Source organism: Plecotus auritus, assembly GCF_963455305.1.
Source record: "Plecotus auritus genome assembly, chromosome: 9".
Classification (NCBI taxonomy): domain Eukaryota; kingdom Metazoa; phylum Chordata; class Mammalia; order Chiroptera; family Vespertilionidae; genus Plecotus; species Plecotus auritus.
In genome coordinates this window covers 36,061,222-36,081,334 of record NC_137783.1, presented here as the reverse complement: position 1 = coordinate 36,081,334, position 20,113 = coordinate 36,061,222, and the positions used below count along the sequence as shown (strand labels likewise).

General features: G+C 39.8%; 1 protein-coding gene across 1 annotated transcript; it reads left to right on the top strand.

Annotated features, from left to right (window-relative positions):
- Window positions 1-7,094: 7,094 nt before the first annotated feature.
- On the top strand, window positions 7,095-19,774 carry MRLN (myoregulin). The gene is made up of 3 exons (XM_080640166.1): window positions 7,095-7,158; window positions 17,533-17,644; window positions 19,549-19,774. Exons 2-3 carry the CDS (start codon window positions 17,566-17,568, stop codon window positions 19,707-19,709), a joined length of 240 nt encoding a protein of 79 aa, XP_080496292.1. The 5' UTR covers window positions 7,095-7,158; window positions 17,533-17,565; the 3' UTR covers window positions 19,710-19,774.
- The last annotated feature ends 339 nt before the right edge of the window (window positions 19,775-20,113 follow it).

The following is a 20,113-nucleotide window of genomic DNA, read 5'->3' as shown; positions in this document are numbered from 1 at the left end:
TGCCAGCAACACAGACATGTGTCCTGACCAGCAACCTTTTGGTGTTCGGTACGACATCCATCCAACTGAGCCACTCCAGCCAGGACAAGGCAGCAATATTTTATATACCTCCCTCCAAAATAAGGAACAGGTGAGAAGTTGTTCTGAACTGAGCATAAATTTATGGGTTTATGAGTTGTTGACTCTGGGTAACTGGATTGGCATGATTGATGTCCTGGTGAAGTTAAACAAGAGAATGTTCTCTTTTCTTCCTTTTTTGTTCCCACATACACATTTCCACAGGTAATAAGTCTGACATAGTCAGGGCTTCCCTTTCACTGGGAAAAGGCCACTGATTGCAGCTGTCCTGTGGGGTTCTGATTTTTTTTAGCGAAGATGTGATGTTGCTGTCATTATGTTTTGGGTTGACTTTATAGAACTTAAGGACCATAATAGGGTTAGGGGTATTCAGTAATGAGGTACCTCAGTAATGAGGCTTCCAAAAGAAACAGTCTATACTTAAATATGGAATGAGACCCCATTAGTACACATGAGTTTAAAAATATGATTAGGGAGAGGAAATCATTGGGTTTTATTTTACGTGGACTTTTCAATCTCTTTGTGGAAATCTGAGATTCAACTTTTGGGTGTTTTCTCTGTGGTGGTGGTTCCTGATTCAAAATTTAAAATTTTTTAAATTAAAAACAAATTTTAAATGGCCACCTGGGTGTGGGAAGCACATTTCTGATGCTCTGAGCTCCATCTCTAAAAGTATCATCACATATTTAATCTTGGCTATTAAACAAATGGTTCACTAAAAGTAATTAAATATATGTAGGGTGGGGAAAACCTCTAACATTCTCTCCTCTACTCCTAACTCCTTTTTAAGGGTAAATTAGTTAATTTGACATGGTTCTAGTCTAGGACAGGGACAGTTGACTATACAACCAACACAAGTTTGATTACGTTCTCCTGGTGCCCATATTTCCAGCCATCTTCCCTTCCTAATCTGAGGAGCTGCCTCTTCCAATTGCATACCCTCATCTGGAAAGAAGTTATCTCCTTGGTCATAAAGACGATAGTTCGGACCAGTTCGGCTCAGCCATCAGGAGTTGATTTACTGAGAGGGAAACTGGAGCAGCTTGGAGGGGAAAAGGAGTGATTTTATGTGCAAAGCAATTAAATACCAAGTGATTTTTTTTTTAATATTACTTACTCTCTTACTCTCTGTGATCTTTAGGAAAATAAGTGCCTTACATTGAGCTTAAGGTCCTCAATTGTTAAATAAGTTTTATTACCATTCAGACAAAGTGCAGGTTATTCATGTTAATTGGCCCATTTTATGCATTGAGAGTCTCTTCCGATGTTAGAATAAAAATACCCACATTTCAAACTAGAGCCAAGTTTGACCTGAAATTCCTATGAGCCTGCACCAAGAGTTACATTTTTCTTTGTTTTTGCACAATAAATGGAATGATCTATAAGCAAGTTTGAGCCCGTTTCTGTCTCTGAAGGAAAGTTCCGCGTATATATAAATAGAGTGCCAACACTCACCTTATCTCTCCAGGTTAATCAGTTTCTAAGAATTACACTTCTTGAAGATTTACCCTGTTGTCCAATCTGATTACAAGGAGACCAGAGTAAACAATTCATTTGATAGGTGTGGCTTCTTTTTTTTCTTCTTCATCAAAACATGCTTTTGTTGTAGCTACTTATCTGTATTTTCTGAGGATGGACACTAGGACCTGATTTCTGATACTGGCTCTGACACTGAGGTTCTTGGGTAAACTGCATCCCACTTGGAGTCCATCTCATCTTCCTCGTCGAGTTGTGTGGAATAAACATGTCACTATATATAAAGTTCTTACAACAGGGACTTAGAACTCAGGACAAGTTAAGGTCTCAATAGATGTGGGCTGTTACTATATATTCCTGCATTCCATGGCTTTACAGCACCAGGACTGTGCTGATGATAGATGTCAAATTAGCTTGTCATATCCCTAAGTTTTCCTTTGTCAACATTCACTTTCTGAAAATGCAATTTTACAAAAAGACAATTGCGTTCTTCAAAACCAACATTTTTGTTTTCTTGGCAGTAGTGGTGAAAAGATGTCAGATTACCCTTCAGAATTTTTCTGTTTTATCTAATCTGATTTGGAACGCTGTACTTCTGTGCTTCTTCTTATCAAGTTCTCACCTTGAAAAGGTGATGACATATCTGGCAGGCCGGAAAACTGGGCTGAATGTTCCACCACTTGCTTCTATCAGCCACACAACCTTCCCTCAACTTGCCCAGAAATTGAAATTGGCGAGGGCGGAGACACTGCACAAGAGTTTGATAACTGATCTTTGTCACTTCCTCCTTTTTTTCCCCACGGTGCCCAAGCCAGTCTCATCTCTTTAAAAGTCCTGGGCTGATTAAGGACAGGAAGTTAATTTCCTGATAAGTGTTATCAAGGACCAAAGGGCAGTTCTTGGGGGCACATTGCCAATTACATTCATTTGCATGAGCCTCCCTGCAAGACGCCAGTCTCCCTCCAAGAGCTCCGCAGCCACCTGGACCCCAAGCTAAGTAGCAATGAGATCAGGCTCTATCCCACTCCAGCTGCATTTGCAGGGATGTTTGGAGCCTGAAGTGTGGAGAACATTTCCTTCTGCTGCTCCAAGGGCAATTGGAGGGGCCCTGAGCTTGTGAGAAGGGAATGTGTTGCTTCTTGAATTTTATTTGTTTAAGGATTTGCTGGGTTTCTTACTAGCTTCAGGGACTCTCATTCAACACACAGTTATCAAGCCAGGTTCTATTTAATATAAATAAGTCAATAAACAAACAAACCTTCAACCAGCTTTTTGAAATTAAAATTGGGGGAAAGATGTTTAAAAACAGCTTGAATACACAATTCCATAGGGTGTTTTTCATCTCTCCTTTTTTTTTTTTTTTTTTGCACATGTCCAAGTCTGTGACTTTTTTATTCATGCCCCCCAGCAAGTGTAGCCAAAGCAGAAATACCAGGGGCCCCGACTCTGGGTTATACCCTCCAAGTCCCCTACCCCAGACACACTCCTGTGAGCCAGAGATGTATAAAGTGCTGATGTGTGATGGTGGTCTGGGGAAGGCCAAAGGGACCAAGAGCCCCACCCTGGACCCAGGCAGCAGCAGGAGAATTTTCCTCTGGAGGGCGGGCAGGGACAGCCCTAGGTACCCAGAGTGCTCGGGGGAGGCAGGGCCTGCCACCACCAGCCCTGAGGTTGGGGGATTGGGAAACTCCATGCAGTTCCTGGGCTGGAGGGACATGAAAAAGGGAGCCTTGAACATGTGCCTTAAGGGGGTGGGGATGGGGTCAGAGGGTGCTTCTGAACCCTTGTGGAGGGAGAACTGGTGGGAAAGCGGGGAGGCCTTGGGTATCTCAGAGAATGGAGTAGCCCCTCTGGTGCTTATTCTTGCGGACCTGGAGGCCAGCCTGAGTGGCCATCTCCAATACCTCCCACACCGCCATCCTGGGTCTTGGCTGAACACTCAAGGTAGCCAAAGGCACTGATCCTGGCCTGTCCTGGCCTTCCTCAGATGGAATGGGCTCCTGATTCACCTTGGCCAGCTTTCCCCTGGTATGCTCGTCTTGCTTCCAGTCCTTCTGCCCACGAAGATGATAGGCACGTTGGGGCAGGCAGAAGTGCTTCATTCACCTCCGTGGTCCCCTTCACAGGAATGTTTCCCAGGCTGTCGCGCTGTTGATGAGGATGTCATTGTCAGGGTGGGAGAGAGGCCGGAGGGGATCATAGTCTTCCTGCCCTGCTGTGTCCCTGCTTGCCCTAGAGCTGTGATGTGAAAGGCAGAAATTTTATTCCTGGGTAGGACCCATTTCCTGGATTGCAATGGGTGTGTTGGAAAGTGCACACACTTGGTCACTGGAGACAGAGTTTCAAGTCTCCCTTGGTCACTTGCTCACTCGCTGTGGCCCTGGGCCAGTTCCTCTGCGTCTTTTGGCATCAAGAGTCTAACTCTGGGTCTGATGCATAGAAAGTGCTCACATATTCCTTGTCTATCTGTATCTTACCCACCCAAATTTCCTAAACCAGAAATCTGGGGGGCGTCCTTAACTGCTTGCAATCTCTTCCAACCCAATTCTAGCCAGGCACTAAATGCTGCCAATTTTGCCAGCTTAATCCTGCTCGTCCCCTCCATTCCTGCCCCAAGTCACTTCAGTCCTTATCACTCTTGGGCTGTTGTAGAAAATAGTTTCCAGCTGTTTTTCTGCCCTGACCTGCTCCACTAACCCCAACTCCACAAATCTTTGTAAAGAAAAGCTGACTACATTGCGCCCCTGCTGAGAATAGAAGCATGAGCCCCCATCTGGCCTATAGGATGAAGTCTTTAATATAATAAAAATAGCAAGCACTTCCCTAGTTCTTACTCTTGTTCTTTTGAATGTTCCCCGAATGTTAACTCAATCCTTGCTGCAACTTTATGAGAGGATGACTGTTAAGATCTTCAGTTTACAAGTGAGGAAACGGAGGCATAGAGAGGTTAAATAACCTGGTTGGAGTTAAACTGCTAGGAAGGGGTGAAGCAGAATATTAAAGTTTTTTTTATTATTCCTGCTTAATCTCAATTTTATCTCTGGCCATTTCTGCCTTGTTCTTTATCTTCCAGCAATGCAAGCTACATGCAGTTTACCCCCCCTACCCTGCCCCTTTCCCATAGTTGCTCCTGTTAAGAGCTCTCCCTGGAAAGCCTTTCCCTGTTGACTCCTTGGTGAATTTCTACCTCTCTTTTGAACTTGGCCCTGGCATCACCTCCGTCATCAGTCAGTCTTCCCACCTGTTGCCCTTGTGCTCTGCGCACACCTCCAAATATCTGAGGAGCTGCTTTATGTTAGGAATGGGACAGACAATGGAAACCAAGGTCTAGAAGTGGTCATCAGGATCTTATGTTCATGTGGGGAAAAGAGGCAAAAAAGCATTACAGGAAAGATAAGCAAAGTGCACTCCGGGAGGACACATGGGGGTCAGGGAATCCATACTAGGTTGTAGGGGGAAACCCTCCCAGAGCAGGTAATGTTGAAACCAGGATTTCACTGATGGGGAAAAAAATCCTCAGTGAGGAACAAAGGGAAGAAAAGTTTGCTAGACAGAAGGAATGGCATTTGCAGGCTCAGTGCCAAGACATGGTAGGTTTGGGGAAATCGTTGAGTGTGTTTATCTATTTCCTTGTCTCTCCCACTTGGCTGAGTTCCTTAAGGATGTCCAGTCTACCCAACCTGGCTCGAGGAGATTTCAGTAGACATCAGACTAGAACGCAAACACTGGAATCTCTGGGTTCCTCTCTCCCCATCTGTTAAGGGCAATGTTAGGAGACCACTAAAGTCCTTTGGCATTTCTGAGATTCTATGAATCACATATAAGGAAAAGAAGTCAAGCAGAGGGCCTCATTTTGAGAAATGCCTGAGAGTCACATCCCTCTAGCATCTGTTTCCTTTGTCGCATGGTATTCCCAAATAAGGCCACATTCACAGATTAAGACGTGCACATATATTTTTGAGGGACACAGTTCAACCCATAATAGCTGGTAAGTGGTGGAGCTATGATGCTGAACTACTCCCATTTGCAGAGTAGAGTGTTTATGCCTCAGGATAAAATTCTTAAATTTTATCTTAAAAAAATTTCCATTTGTGTTATACAATGAACAAAATATTTTGCCATAGTATGTGAATAGGTTCTAAAAAGGTACATATATTCAGTGGATACTCAAAAATATTAAATTGACCAGAGTATTTAAAAAATTTAGATTCTATTCCTACTCTACTCACTCTCACCCATCTATTAAACTCGTGGTCGCTGATTTATTACTTTTTCTTTTTGGCAATTACTTCAGCAGAATAACACTCCATTGTGTGAGGTGTGTAGTGAAGGGATCCCAGCAGTTAGTTGGAAAAGGGTTTAGTTTGATAAAAGGACAGTTACCAGGCCTGAACCAGGGCGACAGGCAGCTAGAACCTAAAGAATGCGGCAATTTGATGAGCATTTGTTTACTTCAATTTGTATCTTTATATATTTCAGTAACTTATGTCTTATCATCAGTTTTCTTTTAACACTTTGTACAGAGCCAGTGTTTAATGTAGTTTAGATCTGAAGACACACTGTTAGTAGTCCGAACAATTTGATGTCAATTGCTGGGAGCAGTGGAGGCATAGACTTGGACTTTTTTGAAATATAGCCTTTCAAGAGAGGACATCCTCTACAAACCAGTAATCCTGGTTAGGATTATACTCTCTCCTTCAGACTTCGCTTCTATAGGTTCCCAAGACCCACCTCCCTGCCCCCAACACACACAACCCACACATGCACACACACACTGCCAGGAATTGTTTTGGGACTCCTAAGGGGAGAGGCGATATGATCACAAGTAAACAAATCTCAAAAAAACTGATAATGGGCACTTGAAAATCCATTGGTTCATATATATTTTTAAATGGGGGAAGTCAATGTAAACAGAGAAAAAAGTATATAAATTTGAGAAGATAATCGTATGTCCCTGAGAAAGCCTTTCTCAGAAGAACAAAGGATAGTATTACATTAAATGAGTCACATTATTTTACAAGAGAGTTTATCAGTAAGGATATTTTTGTTAGTTGGTGAAATTTTTTTTTTAATATATTTTTTTGATTTTTTTTTACAGAGCGGGAAGGGAGAAGGATAGAGAGTTAGAAACATCAATGAGAGAGAAACATTGATCAGCTGCCTTCTGCACACCCCCACTGGGGATGTGCCCACAACCAAGGTACATGCCCTTCACCGGAATCAAACCTGGGACCTTTCAGTCCTCAGGCCAAGGCTCTATCCACTGAGCCAAACCAGTCAGGGCTGGTTGGTGAATTCTTAAAGAGTGTTTGACATAGGCTCTAGTGATTGTGAAAGGGTTGACCCCCTCCTCATGGGGTATTTGAGCTCCCGTGTGGGCCTAAGTATAGTTTTGTCATAATTTATTCCACCTGTGTCTGTCAATTCCTTCCCACTTGCCTCCTCCCGTAATGGTCTGGCTCATGTTTCTTCATAAAGCTCTAGGCCAGTTATTAATAACAGCCCAGTGACTCTTCCTGATCCACCTAAGAGCATATGGTGTTTTTCACAAAAGAGAGCGATCATCTCCTCAACTTTGGACTTCGCTCACTAAACCCCTGAACAGTAAGTTTTGTTTTTTTTTTAAATGTGGCATTTTAAAATGTTGATACAGGAGGAAAGTTTAATCTGACTTTTCTGTTTCTGGCAGAGAGAGAATATAGTAAGTTAAAACTTAGATTCATGAAGCCTATTTCCCCTCCCTGCATTTCAGCATCTCTCCAACTTTTATAAAGCTGAATAGTAGATAAATTAATGAATTAGAATTCTAGTCTTTCCATTTCCTTCTAGCTAAATAAAGGCAGGAGGAGAAGCAAGGGATTAATGGTATTTAAATGACTTGAGCCAGCCTTGTGGCTATGCTTGATATTCCTGTCTCCCAGTGTTTCCTCTCTAAACAGAGCATTTCCCTGCTTTCAAAGAGAAATTTCACATGTGGAAAGTATCACAGGGGGAGTGTTGGACAGGAGACATGGGTCTTGTCATTTTTCCATGTGTGAGATTTGGATCAGAGAGGGCACCTGTCTGTGCCACGGGTTCATCGCCTTCTTGTTATTTCAGTCAAAGGCTTTGTCTTTGAAGCCGTTCTTAATGGTTGCTTCGGAGAGTTCTGCAAAGTAGGTCACTGTGTTTTCTGTCTGGAAAGGAGGCCCCCGCTGCCCAGAATGGCCGGTGCCCAGCTCGGTCCTTATGGGCAGAGATGAAACCTGACTCTCCCGTCCTTCTTCAGGACTATAAACCAATACAGCTTTCGGCTATGGTTACTTATGTTCAGTTCCCTTGGAATGTGCGTCAGGAGCCTAGATCAAATGTAGAAGGGAGTCATTACAGTAAACTGGAAGGAGGCAGATGCCTGCCTGGTACTGAGCCCTAGCTTGGACTATTCACAGATAGTGTGACCTTACCCAAGAAGTTAGCCTCTCTGAACCTCATTTCCTTGTTTGTAAAATAACAGTCATCACCTGTTTCACAGAGTAGTGAGGTTTACTCATAATGAAAGTAAGTGGCCAAATATGATACCATTATTTAGGAAATCCCCCATTTGAATTTTTTTCTGACTCTTCTTTTTTTGATTAATTTTTTTATTCTTTTTAAATTTACAGTTGATATACAATATTATATTAGTTTCAGGTGTACAATCCCATGACTAGACATTTATTTTACTTATGAAGTGGTCCCCCCAATAAATCCAGGACCTGAATCTTCTCAGTCATCTCATTTGTTTCAAATTCAAACCTAGGACCTTCCATGTGGTATTTGATGGGACACATTAATCTAAGCCAGTGGTTCTCAACCTTCCTAATGCCGCGACCCTTTAGTACAGTTCCTCATGTTGTGGTGACCCCCAACCATAAAATTATTTTCGATGCTACTTCATAACTGTAATTTTGCTACTGTTATGAATCATAATGTAAATATCTGTGTTTTCCGATGGTCTTGGGCGACCCTGCTAGCAGTTCTCAACCTTTGGGTCACGACCCACAGGTTGAGAACCGCTGCTGTAGAGCCTAAGACCATCGGAAAACACAGATATTTACATTACAATTCATTAACAGTAGCAAAATTACAGTTATGAAGTAGCATCGAAAATAATTTTATGGTTGGGGGTCACTACAACATGAGGAACTGTACTAAAGGGTCACGGCATTAGAAAGGTTGAGAACCACTGATCTAAGCTATCCTATATAATGAAAGCCTAATATGCAAATTGACTGAACGGCGGAACAACCAGTCGCTATGACACGCACTGACCACCAGGGGGCAGGCGCTCAACACAGGAGCTGCCCCCAGCCTGCAGGCCCCAGGCCAGCCAAGGTGAGTGCCAGAGCGGGGGAGGGCCCGATTGCCCCATCAGTCACCCCACAGATCAGCCCTGATCACCAGGCCTAGGGACCCTACCCGTGAACAATTTTCATGCACCAGGCCTCTAGTAGAGACAATAATTAGCTTTTACTGCTTTTAGTAACTTCATCTTTAGGATGGTATAGGTTCTGTGAATGCTGAGGACAGGAGCCTCGAAGGGTGGTGTATGGATAGCAATTCAGAACATTAGGCTACATCTAAGATCAGCGATGGTGGGGAACCTTGCAAAAACAATTTCAAAGCATAAGCTACTGTTTGATAAACTTATCTGTTCAACTCTAATCAGAATTCTAAAATTTGTCTCTTGGTTATGGTTACAAAGGACTGGTTGGCCACCTTGCTAGGTTTGATTCTAAGTCTGGATGAGACAGAAAGGAAGGTTGTCTCAGGGAATACCCGCTTGCCCAAGTGTTACCCTGTAACTCAAGAGATAAGGGAAGTTTTTGTTTTCCTCTAAAGCTTTCATTCCTCAATCTTTTATTTAATTCCTACGGTGTACAAAACATGGTGCTAACTTAGCAATGGGCCAATAAGCTCTAACTGTAGAAGATAGAAGACATTTCATGATACAAATCAGAGTGAGCTTGTTCCATGATACATGAGAAGTGTGGACAGGATACTGTTGGTATTCCACAGGGCCTTCACACCCAAAACTTATTTACCAGAAATGAGCATTATTGCTCAGACTTCCCCGTGGAAGGCTGTACATTCTTGGAAAATGATTCAGTGATTTACTTGTACTCACCTCCTAAGTAATGAGCTTGTAAGGCACAGAAGAACAGCACCTTAAAGTCATACCTTATCCTCCCCACCCCACATTGTTTTAAATTGAGCACCTATTTTGTTTTGAGTTCTATGCTACATGCTGGAAAAATAACTCCGCCTAAAAAGAAGTCACAGACTTTCATTTAACTGGAAATTGTGTTCTCCAACCTAGTCATCTATCCTCTCAGCTAAATTTGACTCCAACTAACATTTAGCTAGCGTCAGATATCACACCTGTACCTCCATGAATAAAAAATCACTACCAATGAGTTTATGCAGAGGAGTGTGTTGCCAGCTAAGAAGATAGCTTAAGAGATTTTGGCAAATGCTTTTTAGAACTCAAACAGGTCCAGAGATTCTCTCCTCTCCTCCACTCACCAACCCCAAACCTATGATGACACTTATTTGGATGTATGAATCCTGAAGACAAAAAACAATCATCCCCATCCCACGTCTCATTCCACAGAGGATGGGGCTTGGGTGGTACTGCTGTGTTGGGGTTTCCTGCTGAAGCCTGAAGGGACAGGGGCCCAGCCAGGGCCTGGGTAGCTCACTGGCCTTGCAAGAGTCCACTATAGCTGTAATTCATGGAGAGGGTAGGGGAACTTGGCAGGGAGAAGTTTAAAAACATTTTGATTCTTTTGGTTCTAGAATATTTCTTAATGTTAAGTGCCTGTAGCTGAATAATTTATGTCTTCTTAGGGGCAATGTCCAATCTCCTATTGGGGCAGGAATGTGGTCTTGGGAAATCTCAGCCTTCGGGAGTCTCGGTAGTGGATGATTAAGAGGAGATGTTTGTTCGTGTGTAGAAAAATAGTTCATTTTAGGATTAAAATAGTTACTTAAAACATTGGAGACATGGTTGTAGATGGCTCAGAAAGGCCCAGACTGGATAGGTGTTGGCACAGAAAGAAGACATGAGAGGTGCAGTTGGAGAGAAAAGAAGTAGAGGGGTTCCACCCAGGTGTGGGCCCCTGTCTGTCTGGAGTACCAGGTTTTCCTCTTGTCCATCTGATCACTCACCTCTCTGAACTGTACTTGAGCTGCCATCTTTCTGATTCTGCTGCTTCATCGTACCAACCACTATTTTACCCAGTGCCAGGCATGCTGGGCTCTTGTCTTACCTTTTCCCAGTCCTGAGATACTGCAGTGGCTAAAGCTTTGGAGCCAAACAGACCTCCATTCAAATCCCTGGTTATCCCTGGTGTGTGATCTTGTTACCTAATCTCTCTGGAAATAGGAGTGTTAATAACTCACCTCACAGGTTTTATGAGATTAGAGTCAAAGTATTTGTAGGCCCTTCTTAACTGTAGTTATGAATAAAATCCTTTCAGCCCCCTATAAGACAGGTATTATCTCTTTTCTCCAGATGGGGTAGCTGGTGGGGATAAATGCCTGGTCCAAGGCTACAGAGCTAATACCAGCCAGAACCAGGATCTAAAACCAGTTCCATCTGGCCCCAAGACCTTCGCTCGCTCCCCACTCCACCGACCATGTGTGACAAAGCCCAAGTTGTTTTCAGTCGAAGTCCACTTTGTCAAGTTCTGTGCCTCGTGAGTCTGCCCGGCCAAGTTTTCTAGTTTTCACATGTGACCACCTTTATTTTGGACTCTCTGATCTCACCTTGGCCTGAATCAAAGAAGTTGGGAGGTGATGAAGGTAGGCTATCTCCAAATAGTTACGTCTTATGAAACACAGAATCCAATTTATCAGAAGTTTTGAAAAATTGCTGAGGCAGTTATGTTAGTAGCTCTGAAGGAAAGTAACTGTGACCTCAGACAAGTTGCTGTACTTCTCATTTGTCACATGAGAAGTTTACAAAATTTCACATGTCTTTTCCAGTGCCAACATTTCTGTAATATTTCAGACCCTTCACCACTGTTGTTTTCTTTTAGCTGGAAAGAGAAAAATTTCCTTGAAATCCTATTTTAATTAGGAAACAAGGTACAATAATCATGCCTGCAATCATTTAAGTATAAAGCCACATGCCATTTATTATGATTCTCATTCAAGCTTTCTCTCATGCAAGGCACATATGATTGATGAATTAATTTCTCAGATATGTATTACACTTCCTTTCTCTGGAATTACACATAATTCAACTCTGGGAGAATCAAATGAAGCTTAATTCATTCAGAAAATGCAACTTGAACTCAAATTTTAGAAATTTACAGAACAAACAAAATCCTTTTACTATTAAAAAGGTCCAACTTTTCATTTATGTTCTGAATGACTCAAATTTCAGGAGTTCATGTCTCCTGCCCTGCCACACAGCATCCATTTCAGGAGTCTTAAGGGGACAAATCTCCATTATACCATAGAAACGGTAGCCATCCCAACAGGACACTCCTATCCTAAAACCCGTAGGGCCAGTGCCAAATTTTTGTTGCCTTCCAACAACTTGACTTGGTTTCCTAATTACAAGAAGAAGAAAAAAAATCCCCACAGAAGTGAAAACATCAACAAGACATAATTACCATAGGATTCTTAAGTTTCTAAAAGATATTTTATTGAATATAACTTTTATGGGAAAGAGACCTTTCCCATATGGAGACAAATAGAAAACACCCAACATTGGGATTTTATTTTTAAAATATTTGCTGGGAAAAGTAGACTTAATATACAGGGGTGGGCTAAAGTAGGTTAAATTACCAGCCATCATTACCTAAAAGATAAATCATAAGTAAGGATACAAAATAATAACTAATAATAATGACAAACAATACAATAATAAATAACAATACAAGGATAAACTCTGTTTTGCATATTAACATCTGTAAACCTACTTATTCTCACTCTTGTATGTGTTTTTCTTGCTGTAATTATAATTTGAACAACATGAACTTTCAGTTTTCCAAGAAAGCTTCTACTTTCCATGCAGTTATTATGAGGTACTGGGGTCCAGGATGGGTAAGTAAGGCCCTCCCCACTTTCTAAGTGGAAGACAGCAACTACCTATGGGGTGGTACATGCAAACAACTACAATACAATATCGTGAGCTACAAAATGTTACAGACAAGTGAGCAATACATTCTACCTGAGGAAGTTAGGATGGATCACAGGGGAGATAACATTGAGTTTCAAAGGATAAGTAGGTGTTTGACAATTTTGCATGTTTAGGTGCTTAAAAGTACCTGAAAAGGATGACTCATTCAAAGGGTACCATCTACAAGGTAATGTGCTAAGTGATAATTAATAATAATAGTCACCATCTCTTATTAGGTGTTTATGTGTTAGGCACAACTATTATCTCACTTAATTCTCACACTACCCTAAGAAGTAGGTACTATTATTATTGCCCCATTTTATAGACATGTTGAGGCATGAAGAGTTAATGTAACTTGTCTAAGGTCTCATGGCAAGTGACAGATCTGATTCAAGCCCTATCCATCTAATTCCAGACCCATCTCTCAACCACCATGTCCTAAAAGCATTCTTGTTATCTCTCTGCCCAGCTAATGTTAAAGAGGTCAAGGGGAGAAACTTGTCGGTTATAAGTTCATCAGTGGGAAGGTAATGAACTAATTAATAAACAAGAATGAAATCGCAGGTAGTAAAAGCTAGTAGAAAATAGATTTTTTTAAAAAACTGTACTTTCAGCTACCCTGGTTGCTAGAGAATAACCTCCTAGTGGTGGTTTGTGAATGTCCCATTTACAAAGAGCAGATTGTTTCAACATGAATAATCTAACAACAGCTGTTGTAAAGATATTCTGGCAAAACCAGGGTCATCAGGCCCAGAGAGTAACTGCAAGACTGTCCATCCCACTGTTCAACCAGTGGTTCACTTTTGCAAAAAGGAGCCAGGATCAAAGAAAGAGAGTGGCCATTAATAATTACATGTGGATATTTCCATTTCAGTAGAGTCACTTTCCATTGGAATACAGATCTTTTCAGACGGGACTTTTTATTGGAAAACATTAGTAAATCCGTGTGGTTGAAAGAGGGTGGCATCTGGGGCCTGGAGAAGTTAGTAGTATCCAGGCTTCAACCTGGAACACTGAGTAGTCTGGGTGGCTGCTCCATGTCTGATAGAGCATAGCATGGCCTGGCACATGGCCTCGACAAAGAGTCATTATTATACTTAAGGGGACCTGTTAAGCAAAAACGGACAGATTTCAATTATGTCTCATTTTTTTAACATATGTCTCTGGGGAACTTCTGTCAATATTATCTTGACCATCAGATATTAATGGAAACAAGTAGGATAAGCACATTTTTGTCAAAAAAAATATTTTTGAAATGTGACTCATGTTTAAGATTATAAACTTGAATCCAATGAAAAGTATTTTTCTTTTGATTAAAAAAGACTTTACAAAGTATGTTCTGTTCCTTGTCTTGACCAAGAATCCACACTTAATATGGGGAATAATAGAAGTTAGAGAAATTGAGAAAGGGATGATGTCTTAGTGGGAATAATTAGTAGGAATAATCCTATATAATAAAAGCCTAATATGCTAAGTGTCTGGTTGACCATTTGACCAATCAAAGCATAATATGCTAACGATATGCTAAGGCTGCTCAACCACTCGCTATGAGGTGCACTGACCACCAGGGGGCAGAAGCTCTGACCAGTAGGTTAGCTTGCTGCTGGGATTCCGGTGAATCGGACTGAGCAAGATAGGCCAGACACGCTCTGGAGCCCTCCCACGGCCCCTCCCCCCACCAGCCCCACCCCTGATCGACCCCCAACACCCTGATCAGGGGACAGGAATGGCCAGCCAACCGCCCACGGCCCATCCTCCGGACCCCACCATGCACAAATTTGTTCACCAGGCCTCTAGTTTTTTTTTTTTTTTTTTTTTTTTTTAATATATTTTATTGGTATTTCACAGAGAGGAAGGGAGAGGGATAGAGAGCTAGAAACATCGATGAGAGAGAAACATCGATCAGCTGCCTCCTGCACACCTCCTACTGGGGATGTGCCCGCAACCAAGGTACATGCCCTTGACCGGAATCGAACCCAGGACCTTTCAGTCCACAGGCCGACGCTCTATCCACTGAGCCAAACTGGTTTCGGCCCGGGCCTCTAGTTTTATATAATAGATGAGATTGTTGTTTTGCATTGTTTTGTTTTTGCCAGGGGACCAAGCCATTTAACTAACACACTCTTCTTCTTTATAAAAAGAAATATATATACACAAACACACACACACACAAATATATATATATATATTTTTAAGAGAGGAACGAAGAGGGAGAGAAAGATAGAAACATCAATGATGAGAGAGAATCATTTATCAGCTGCCTCCTGCATGCCTCCTACTGGGGATCGAGCCTACAACCAGGGCATATGCCCTGACCAGGAATCGAACCATGATCTCTTGGTTCATAGGTAGATGCTTAACCTCTGAGCCATGCAGGCCAGGCCCCAACACATTCTTCTTATGGTTTCAGGAGTCAGAGTTGATTTGAGAAACCCTATTTTATATAAAAATATGATTGTAAAGGTTTTAATCAAGACCCTACAAGCTGATGTCAGGGTGAAGAACAGAGAATAGAATGAAGTTTAACTCCCAGAGACCAAAGGTTGCTGCTACTCTTTGTTTGTCTAACTTACTTTGTGGGATACCACTGTTCAACCATTCAATAAACAATGAATAGTTCAATTTGAATTAGATTATTTTGAATCTTGATGGAATCAAAGGAAAAAATACAGGCAAGTTTTAAAAACTAGGTAAGAGAGTAATCATTCTATTTTCAGTACACATTCTATAAAATAATAAATTAATTCCCAGTATATTCTGGAAATAGAAGAGAAAAAAGGTAGGTAGAGGCATACAAATGGGAGGGGAAATTATTTGCAATCATCTGAAATTATGAAATATATTTGGCCCAAAACAACCTACAATGTCTTATATTAGAACTTAGAGGTGATATTATATTTTAACTATGAGTTTTAAATACTATGATTCAAGATAAGACTGCGGTCTTGAAATAGTCACACTATATATGCTCTAGATACTTGTTTGAAATTTATTTACATTTTTGGTGCATATTTTATTCAATAACAAAATTTTTCCCTAAAATATGCTGCTGTTAAACAGTTTTCTCCCAAAAGAATGTCCCTGCAATCTCACAGAAGAAACACTTGATTACTAAGCTTCTAGCTAATGTAAATCAAAGTACTGAGATCCTCATCACTTGACTCACAGTAGAATCTGAGTGTGTTTATGAATGTATGATGATACTAATTTGTGTCCTTCCATCATCATCCTGAATTTATGGTAGCCAATGCCTTGCTTTTCTGGACAAATTTGCCACTACACTGTTGCCACCCATATATGCACCACTAAACTGCATTTTTTTAATTTAAAAAGTTTTCATTATAATTCACATACAATGTTGTATTAGTTTCAGATGTGATTCAACCTTTATGTACCTTACAAAGTAATCATCACAATAAATCTAGTAACACCTGTCACTGTACATAGTGATTACAATATTAATGACTATATTCCTTATGCATTATGTTCCCATGACTTATTTTATAACTGGAAGTTTGTACTTTTAAATCGCCTTCTCCTTTTCTGCCTATCTCCCCATAACTCTCCCCTCTGAAACCATCAGTTTGTTCTCTTATTTTGTTTCTGAAACCATGTACTTTTAATTCTGTTTTTCTGCTTTACATGATTATACTTACACTGTGTATTTTATTTTAGGCCCAGCTTCTAAAAAGTTTAATATTATGCTTTTAAAAAGTACCTCTGTTTTTGTATGTAGCTGTAGCTTAATATTCATTATTGTTTTAAAAAATCCATTATATGAATCTATCTATCATCTACTAATGAGCATTTTGGGTGAAGATATTATAAATAATGTTTGGATATGTTTCCTGGTATGGATAGCCATACATTTCTTCAGGGTACACACCTAAGATTGTGCTGGGGGGTCATAGGTATTGGTTTTAATAATATTTAAATGTTTTAACAATTTTCTAAGCTGTGCTTCTATTGTTTCATATAGTAATAATCATTTTATTAGACAAAAAAATCTTCCATTTGTAACTGAATTTTATGTTCTGGTCTTTTGTAGTAAATTCACTCCTCCACTTTCTAATTTATTCATAAAAATGATAAAAATCTTAAAACTTATAGAATTCATAGCAGACAATTTCCTGAGTTATGTTCTGTTACATAGGCAAAGAAGTTTGTTGCCATGGTAGATATTGAAGCAAAAATATTTTAAATAATTTTAGGAATTTTTTTATTGCATTATATTTAACATGCAACATTGTGTACATTTAAGGTATACAAGATACTGATTTGATACATTTATATTGTAATATGATTGTCATACAAGCATTATCCAACATCTCTCTTGGATCACGTAATTGTCATTTCTTCTAGAGTTGGGTATAACTAAAATCAAGTCTCTTAGAAGGTTTAATGTTCATAATAGTGTTGTTTTTGTTTTTGTTTGTATATCTATAATCACTGTGCTATGTATTAGGTCTTCAGGATTTATTTATCTACTAGTTACAAATATGTACACTATACAACATTTCTCCCATTCTCTCCAACCCCCACTTCCAGAAGAATTGTTGTTTTAAAAAGTGTCATGAATGTTTGCCCTGCCAGGAAAATCCTAGAATTCAATTTAACTCTTCTGTTAAAGGTGCAGTTTTTAGCTACACAATTGTGTGATAAAATGAAATTATAGTGTCATATTTTCTAAGTCCACCCTTCGACCAACATCTTCTTCCTGACTTCTCCGAGAGTAATTTTAGAGTTTCTCTATGCAGGCTCCCCGCCCCTCAGCTTCATACACTACCTCACTATCCAATAAAACCTTTTAATGTGCTTTGACCCAGGAACCAAGGTTGCTAAGAGACCACCTGTGCTGAATGCACTTTGTTCTAGCAAGAGCAGACAGAGGGAAAACCAAAGAGCCGTGTTATCTGCCACAACCTGGGATTGAGTCAGGTGAGAAATGGATTTCTACTTTTCAGTCTTTACCAGTTGTTTCGTCTTTCCCTCACTTTCTATTTGAGTCCCTCTCTTACTGTTGTTGGAGGAACTTGAAGGTACCCTTCAGGGCACAAACAAAGGAAACAATCTGGAGGCTGAGTTTATAGGAGAGAAAGCCACTTTGCAAGCCCGTGTGTTATTCTTCCCTCTTGTTTCTGTAGCATAGGCAAAATGTTGAATGTAGGGGAAATTCTAGGTGTTTACTTTGCTAGTGATTGCTGTATAATTTGGGGCACATTATTTCTTCCTTTAGGAATGAGGCTATTTATTACAGAAATTAATCAAGATGGCTAAAAGTAGGAGATAATGACACTTGCATAAATCTCCTCTACCTTCCCCTCTTTTTCTTAAAACTCAACCTGCATTTTTGTTTTTGAGTGAAAATAGCACTAACCCAATCTTGCCACTTTTTAAGAGTGCTGATGTTCATTTCAAGTTGAGTGTCTATAAGAAACTCTGATGTAAGCATCTGAAAATTCCTTATTTGACCTTGCATTCCTGAAAAAGGAGTTACCCCTAACTCTAACCCTAACCTCCCTACCTGACATTTGGTAAAATGCTCCAACAGTATGCTAACCCAATCACAAATTAACATTTTTACAAATTCTATTATACTTTTTAAAATTCCAGCTATTTTTAAACTGTTTGGTTAACACTGAAAGGTGGAGGAAATTAAGTGATTGATGTCATATTAAATGACCAGGATATGAGTCAGAGGATCTTGAGGGGAAAAAATCAAGATAATGAAAAAGACCTTTTGTTGTTTGATTTTTTATTTTGTTAATCCTCACCTGGGGATATTTTTCCCATTGATTTTCTAAAGAGAGTGGAAGGGAGGGAGAGAGGAGGAAGAGGAGGAGAGAGATCGATGTGAGAGAGACACATTGGTAGGCTGCTTCCCACACATGCCCTGAGTGCACCCTACCCGTGGTAGAGATAGAACCTGCAACCCAGGTATGTACTTTTGGAATTGAAACCGAGACCCTTTGGTTCTCATCTGATGGTCCAACTACTGAGCCACACTGGCCAGGGCTTGGTGTTTCATTTTTTAAAATTTTTTTAAAAAAATGTTTTTACCTGCCTTTTTCCATGTTTTCACATTTTCATTTCTTGGTAATACCTACTATATTTTGGGTTGGAAGAATGACAATTTCACGGATACCATTGTAAAATAATGTAAATGACTTTGCAGATAAGACTTTATAAAAACTGATAACATAAAAAAAGAAGTTATTTTTATAGTTCCTTGAGCTGTTTAGTTTCTTTTTTAAAATTAAATATATTTTTATTGTTTTCAGAGAGGAAGGGAGAGGGAGAGAGAGATAGAAACTTCAATTATGAGAGAGAATCATTGATTGGCTGCCTCCTGCACACCTCTCACTGGGGATTTAGCCTGCAACCCAGGCATATTCCCTGACTGGGAATCAAACTATGACCTCATGGTTCATAGGTCCATGCTCAACTACTGAGCCACACTGGATGGGCTAGTTTCTTTTTTAAAACATTTACTTTTCAATTATAGTTGACATACAATATTAGTTTTAGGTATATAGGAGGGATTAGACATTTATATACGTTACAAAGTGGTTGAGCTATTTCTTTGAGAAAGAGAGGCAAGTTTGGGATATAGAATAATCTATGATTATGACATAAAGTAGCCAAAACGAGTGGATGAAAATATTTTAATTCATTAAGGAGTAAAACATTTTAATTCATGTTTTAAATATGTCGAGTCTTGCCTAAAAGATGATTCCTCATCACTATTTCTTTATAGTGCAAATATTAGACTTCGTTCTTTTTAAAAAAATCAGAATTATAAATGTGTTCATTTGAGGATACCTCTCTCTTTTTTCCTCTAGGAAGCAGGATCATTCTGGATATGATGTCTAAAAACTGGATATTAATTTCTACTACTACCCCCACAAGTCTGGAAGATGAAATTATGGGAACAATTCTAAAAATTTTGTTTGTTATCTTTGTTGACTTAATGTCTATTATTTATGTTGTTGTAACTTCTTAGAAAGTTAATTTCCCTTTATAAGTAAATTTCATATTAAATTCCTGTGAATAAAAATTTATAGTTTAATGAGTTGAGTGATTTTAATTTGATGACATCTCCAGTTCTTCTAGAAGCCAACAGGATGATAGTACAATGAAAACACATTTAGTATTGTTTAGTACTTTATGGTTTATAAAGCATTCCCATAAATTGAAGTGAAATTTTTCCCTCCAAAATCTACACTACTGAGTAATAAGACTTTCTGATTTTTAACATGATTGTTATGTGGTAAATTGACTAAAATTTGTGGGTATAATTATGAATGAAGTTGGTTTTTTAAGGCTTCATGCCTATGTGACATTTTATATGGTTCTATTTTTAACACACAAAGTTTAACATACAATAATCTTTTCATAGGATATACC

Coding starts and splice junctions, on each gene's coding strand:
- MRLN (XM_080640166.1), top strand. CDS start 17,566: ATGCACTTTGTTCTAGCAAGAGCAGACAGAGGGAAAACCAAAGAGCCG. Junction 17,645..19,548: donor ACAACCTGGGATTGAGTCAG/GTGAGAAATGGA, acceptor TTTTTCCTCTAG/GAAGCAGGATCATTCTGGAT.